This window comes from Python bivittatus, unplaced genomic scaffold (assembly GCF_059951505.1).
Source record: "Python bivittatus isolate LINGU-HERP-01145 unplaced genomic scaffold, Pbiv_v1 ctg000700_np1212, whole genome shotgun sequence".
Lineage (NCBI taxonomy): Eukaryota > Metazoa > Chordata > Lepidosauria > Squamata > Pythonidae > Python > Python bivittatus.
The window spans coordinates 97,911,441-97,917,876 of record NW_028277098.1 but is presented as its reverse complement, the minus strand read 5'-3'; the positions used below and the strand labels follow the sequence as shown (position 1 = coordinate 97,917,876).

Sequence of the window (6,436 nt, the reverse complement as noted above, 5' to 3'; positions counted from 1 at the left end):
CATGAACCAAAGAATAAAACTAACAGGTGGGTAAAGGAAGTGCAACTCCATGCCTAAGAAAAAACCAGATGGGCAACATTGGTAGCCAATCATATTGTACTAAACCAAGGATTGTTTTAATCATGATTGGTTGAATTAGTTCCAAGGGCTGGATGCATACAATATACTAAGCCAAAACCAAGCAATCAACATTACACTTTAGCATATATCTGAACCAGCTATGGTGTCCTTCACAAAATTTGACCAACAGAAGGACAATTTCAGAAAACAAAGTATTCATTATGCAATAGTGTTATTGTGCTTCACAGCAGGGTTTTCAGTGATATAAAACTACAGGGGGAGGAGTAGCTAAAGGAATATAGCAGCACAAAGATGTTTCTTCAGTGCAAAGCTATATGTTAATCATTTGCTTAAAGAAAATGAGAATGCATAAGATAGTCCCCTTATTTTGAAAGAAAAGTTATTGCAAATATATGTTCATAGTCTGGATCAAGACACCCTTCACAATTCAGATTTTATAGGCAAAATTATAGCTGCAGATGGTTTTGGTTGAGGACCCTAACCCTAATCTAATCCACTTTTTAGGTTGGAATCTCCCATTGACCTTATAGACATGTTCATGAACTTTTCTTGCAACGATATAGAAGCAGTATAGTTTTGCCTTCTGGATTATTTTGACTTCCCAGCTAACCAGCGGTGCAAAAGACAGTGTTCCTTTTACACTTTGGAAGGGTTATTAGTGTGTACAATTTAGCACACTAGGGACCAGGCAAGAGCCTTAGAGGAACAATCAGAATCAAATCATGATTGCTAAAAAAGACCTTTTATCTACCTTAGCTCTGGGTATAGGAGTACCTCAGCTTTTGATCATCTTAATGCATGACCAAGGAAAGGTATATAGTAGGACTGAATTCAAAGCTGGGATGACCTGAGCAGGGGTGTCCACAGAATATGGTCAAAAAAGTCAAGATGGCAGCTGAAACAGTGCAATTGAAGCTCTGCCCTGTTTTCTTATGTGACCTCTTTAGACCAGCACTGGGGAACACCAAAAGCAAAATAAGCAAAGTGTACCTATTTTAAATCCGATTTGTGCATTAGGTGTCCATAAGTTCCCTCCAGGTGATTCCTTATGACACTGGCACCAACAGCCAAAAAGCCACAAGCTAAACTCAATTTGACTTTCAGCTACTGGCTACCTCCAAATCTCAATTTGTAAAAGAAGAGTTGTGTTTATTTCAGAAACAAGCATGAGTAGCCCTCAAAGAGGAAAAAAATAATAATAACCCCTCTCTCCAAAGAACATGCCAATCCACTGATTGTGATGAATGTCAAGATGGCAATTGACTAATTGATATTGAGCAAGGATTGCCAATATACAAAATGCAAAAGCAAAAGCAAAAGGAAAATGGCTTTTCAAAACAGAAAAGCTGCTTCACTATTTCTGCTGAGTGACCCTACTGCTGCATTTTGAACCATCTGAAGCGTGCCTGGTCTTCTCAGGCAATTCTTTGTGGAAGACCCTGGGGTAACTTCATCTGGTCCCTCCATCCCACAGATAAGCGCCACCCCGTTGGCACCATACCGGTAATTCATTTATTGATGCAAACGGACCTTTCTGTAGAACTGCAGAGAGTGGCACAAACAAGTGAGTTTTAATCCCTCCCCTACGGGGTGCTCGTTTCCGGAGGTTCAGGCGATAGGAAGATTTGCTATTCCTTTCGGAGTTTAACCCGGGGGGGCAAGTTGCAGTTTCGATGAGCTGTAAACAGCATTCAGAATGCTCTTCAAAATGCACGTCGAGATGCAATTTAAATTCTAAAGGCCGAGGAGACGCTGTAACAAATCTAGAGCGATTCTGTATTGTAACGGCTTTTCTGGGCAGCAGTTCAATTGGAAAAACTTTTTCTTCCATCAGCCTTATTGCTAGGTTGCTTCTGCCCTCCAGTGGAAAAGACTGAATATATTTTTCCAGTGATTTTTGCACGCCTTCTCTCCTCTCCACCTCAACCACCACACACAAATAGCTACCATCACAATAGGGTGTATGTATGCAAAAGGAGGTCCTACTACAGGTGTTCCATGGGGTATAAGAAAAAAAAGTCAAGGTGGAGACCATGATGGTGGGATCAACCCCCTGCCTGGTTTTTATGTGAGTTACACATAAGACCACGATGAATGCTCTCTTGATGCTTTTGACTACAGCCTATAGATATCCTTGCCCTACCATGTAAACATAGCTGAGAACTATTGAACTTCTTTATGTCTACTGCAGGTAGATACCAAAAGCTCCATTTGCAGAATATTTGTGATGTGGACTAAAGTAAATTTCTCTCAAGTCCATACTTCAACTCACAACCCAGCTATCTCTTCTCTGGGCAGAAGCAATGCTTGCAATAAATAAATCCAATAAGAACATTGCAGTTATGCAGCTGGAAGCTATCTTCTTTTCTAGCCACCATGAAGAAGAGTTCCCAGACCTTTGCCCAAACATCTTCCATTCTATTGACCATCTATTTTTAGTGGTGGATTCAAAGCTGTACAACTTAAGTGGCTGTGAAAATAAGGTCTCTGAGGAGCAAAAAGACTTCCTCAAGGCAGCCTGATGAGTCTTCTCGGAGACTGTTATGTTTACACAACACACTCAATTGTTCATTGAATAATCTATTCTCTAGATTCATATAAATTCATTAAATAAGCTAACAATGCAGCTGCTTGGTTTCCAACTGGCTTGGTGGAGTGTATTGTGTAAACACAACAAAGGAGACTTTTGTTGAGGTAGGGCAAACCAGAACTGTACTTTGTGTTACCCTAACACATAAATACTTAGACTAAAAATCTCTTTGTGGAGATCGGAAGCCTGAAGAAACTACAGACCTGTGTTCATTTCACAAAAATTACTGAAAGCTACTGGAGAATGTCTGTTCCGCGTATAAAGCAATTTAATATTACTACACTCCATACAAGAAAGTATTCTTACCTAAGGAAGAAAAAATTCTGTGCACTTTTTGCACTAATGTTGCCATTAATCAAAGTTTTAAACTTCACTTTGCATAGTGAAACCATTAGCAAAGTCACGAGACAAAATCTTGCAGTGAAAAGAAAGAACATTAAAAGAGCTTTTAAAGAAAATCTCAATAAATGGCAGCATCTGGCCAATATTGTCAGGATAGAAAGCTAAGCAGGTTTGAGCCCTGGTAGGAATCAAGGGTTGTGAACAAGACTAGAAGTGAAAAAAATTCCAGAAGAGCAGGATTTTTAAAATGCATTTATTACTGGTGCTTCTGTGCTGTTCTTCCACCAAACAGTTCCGAGCAGCAAATGGCAAATCCATATTGCTGCCAATAAATCCAGAGATGTCATCAGGTGTCCAGCTCAATTGGAAGGAGACTTAACCTTCAGCAGGTGCAGCACCTGATATGGGGAACAATTTTAAACAAGATGTTTGGATGGAAAATGTCCGGGGCGATAGACTTGACTGAGAAATTAAACAAAACACCCGGGAGAAGGCAGTTGCAAATCACTTTTCCATACACTTGCCAAGAAAGCCAAGTGCTAAGAAATTCTATAGATTCACCAAGAATGCAGCTCGACTTAAAGGAGGTTTTATTACTGCTACTAGACATCCCATACAATCCAACAGAGTCAGCGTGCTTCAAATCCCATTGATCAAGCAATGTCAACTGGTAGGAACCAAGAACCAGGCCTCCTCCATTGTAGTGCCTGCCTTCTGGAATAACAGCCCCCCTCCCCGAGATTCATCTGGCCCCCATCCTAATCTCATTCAGATGATCCCTTAGGCCTCTTTTCCCAGGCCTGGGACTAGAGTGGGTGGCAAGCCCCTTGTGGGCTGTCCGGTCTGCAAGATGGTGATTGTTATTCTTGCCTTGTGCAGATTGTTTTATTTTACACTTTGTATACTGTGTACCGCCCAGAGCCATAATGAAGTCAGGTGGTTTATAGATTCAATGCAATAAAAAATAAAATGTTACTTAAAGAAATTATTAGAAATGACTCCAGAAAGATAGATTGTTTTATTCTCCTTAAAGAAAAACATTGCAAGTCAAAACACACACTCACAAACGCACGCACACTTCACTCAAAATTATCTGCTTTAAAACCTTACACAAGTAAGAATTAGGACAAGAATTTTGAAATATGCTTTAAATAACTCTCCCCTAGATGCTGCCAGTCTGTCGACAAGAGAAACCTTCAGGTTATTTTATCGTTCATTTTTGATATTATTGAAATAGAAGGTCTCAAAGAAGCTACATCCAAAAGTTCAGCAAGACCATTTGGGGAGGCAGGATGTAGAGGAGGGAAGTGAGCCTTTTTGGAACCGGGCAGCATATCAGCAAAGTCAAATAAATAAATAAATCATCCCAGTATTTACTCAAGTCCTTGTTTGGTTCCTGTTCCCTCCTCAGGCAGAGTCTTCCTGGGCCAAAAGAGTTCATCGAGAGGAAGGATCAGCGGCTGAACATTCTGAAAAGGCAAGAAGTTCCCTCGTGATATGCTTGCCGGTTATTTCTCAACTTTACCTTGCACTTGGGAGGAATGAATGGCAGCTCATAATTTGTCTGTAACACTTCTGCCCAATTTTTCAGTTGTTATCCCACCCTCAAGGCAATGTGATATAGCAATGAAGGCTTAACAAGTATTGAATAGGGGAGTCTGCTGGGTGAAGCAGATCAATCTCATTCAAAGCACCCTGGGCTAGGCTGGTGGGCAGGAGTAGACTATGGTAGCCATCTTTGAGCTACCCAACTAAGTGCCCAACAGTAATGGAAGGGAAAGCTGAAGGAAGTGTCTCTCCACCATGGCCCTCAGGCATAGCATACCAGGCCTTGAAAGTCTACATTAAGTACTACTTATTAGAGGACACACTGTTTTATACCAGTAGAAGGAACACAAATCAAGAATATCTTTGTTCAAGTTTAAGTTAGCCCCATAACAGCTGAATCCTATGAGAGTCTATCACTATTTAGCTTCCCCACCTGCTTTACCATGTTTGGAGACTGCCAACCTCTCTTTTCTTAAGGGCTCAGTGCTTTGCCTACCTTTCAAATCAGGACAAGAACGCCTTCATACTGTCCCGAATGGTTCCTCTGCAGATGGGGCAGCGGCTCAGATTAGGAGCACATTCAGCACATACCACTAAGTGGCCACAAGGTACCAGCACAATGGACACATCTTTGTCCATGCACACCTTGCACATCCGTTCCTCCTGAAGCCGACGCAGTTTCTCTTCCACGCTCGTGGCAGATGCTGAAAAGAGGGAGGAGATAGTTCAGGAGGCAATCCATTGTAGCTAGTCGGATTGCTCTGGGCTGCAATCTAGGAATACAAGATAAACTGGTGAAGTTTGATTGCAGTATTAATGAGCTCCACCTTAATTTATGGGGAATACATTGGGGTATCATTTATGCAGATAGTCAGACAGCCACATCCCATTTTTTGTGATGGAAAGTGGTCATATGAAACTATTGTTTTGCATAAAAAATCCTAACTGGATTCACTAAAATAGTATATGCCAACTTTATCCACTGGATGTCATTTAGATAAGTTGGACTGCAAGTCCCATCATTAACCATGTTGTCTAGGAGTGATGAGAGCCATAATATATTGCAGTGTTTCTCAACCTCAGCAACTTTAAGATGTGTGGACTTCAACTCCCAAAATTCTCCAGCCAGCACATTAAGCAGCATGAGGCTGGAGAAGAATGCTTTGCAGTAGAAGAGTTATCCTATGTAAGAACAGTGCTTGTTCCTATGCCTCTAAGAAGAAATAAAAATAAGCTATTATAGGTAGTGGAAGGAAAGAAAAGAACAGGAAGACCAGCATCAGGGTGGATGGACCCAATTATAGAAGTAATGGGTGCACTGCTGGAAGACCTGAAGGACAAGGGTGGGAACAGGTCCTTCTGGAGAAAATCTATGTGGTTGCTAACAGTCGACACTGACTTGATGGCACATCATAATTATTCTAGATTCATACATTTTGTTTGATTTAGACTTAGGGCATTTCCAGGCTGTCAGGGTTTCACTCCTCAAACTCCCCAAGCAGTATGAAAGCAATCTGCAGTGATTCTGCAACTCTTTCACTGATTTGAAATGCTGAGAACATTTCAGATCAAATCAACATAGCAAATATCACTGTCTTGGTCCTTCAATCTGATCCCACATAAAGGAAATTAAGAAAAAGAAACCCAGCAACCTGGCACCTGCTGAAGAGAAAGAAGCAACTAATTAAAACACTTGTCAACATCACTCCTGCTCCTTCTGGCTTTGTTACTGAATGGAAGTAAAGCTATCAAGCTAACATTTCATTTACAAGACTTGAAGCCCAGGATCCAGGGAGAAGGTCAAAGCAAGAGCACCAAAGACAAAAATCCACCCAGTTTTGTAGCAGTTTCAACTATTTTGCAGCTAAAACAGAA

General features: G+C 41.0%; 1 protein-coding gene across 4 annotated transcripts in view; it reads right to left on the bottom strand.

Annotated features, from left to right (window-relative positions):
• Nucleotides 1-3,228: 3,228 nt before the first annotated feature.
• Nucleotides 3,229-6,436, bottom strand: part of BIRC7 (baculoviral IAP repeat containing 7) — a 17,849-nt gene continuing 14,641 nt past the window's right edge. For 2 of the 4 annotated variants that reach the window (XM_025163115.2, XM_088154305.1), the window contains exons 7-8: nucleotides 5,058-5,265; nucleotides 3,418-4,482 (exon numbers count right to left, since the gene is read on the bottom strand). In XM_025163115.2, the coding sequence (XP_025018883.1) occupies nucleotides 5,066-5,265 (200 nt within the window). In that variant the 3' untranslated portion in view covers nucleotides 3,418-4,482; nucleotides 5,058-5,065. The other 2 variants (XR_015798569.1, XM_088154306.1) reach the window with 2 other exon arrangements.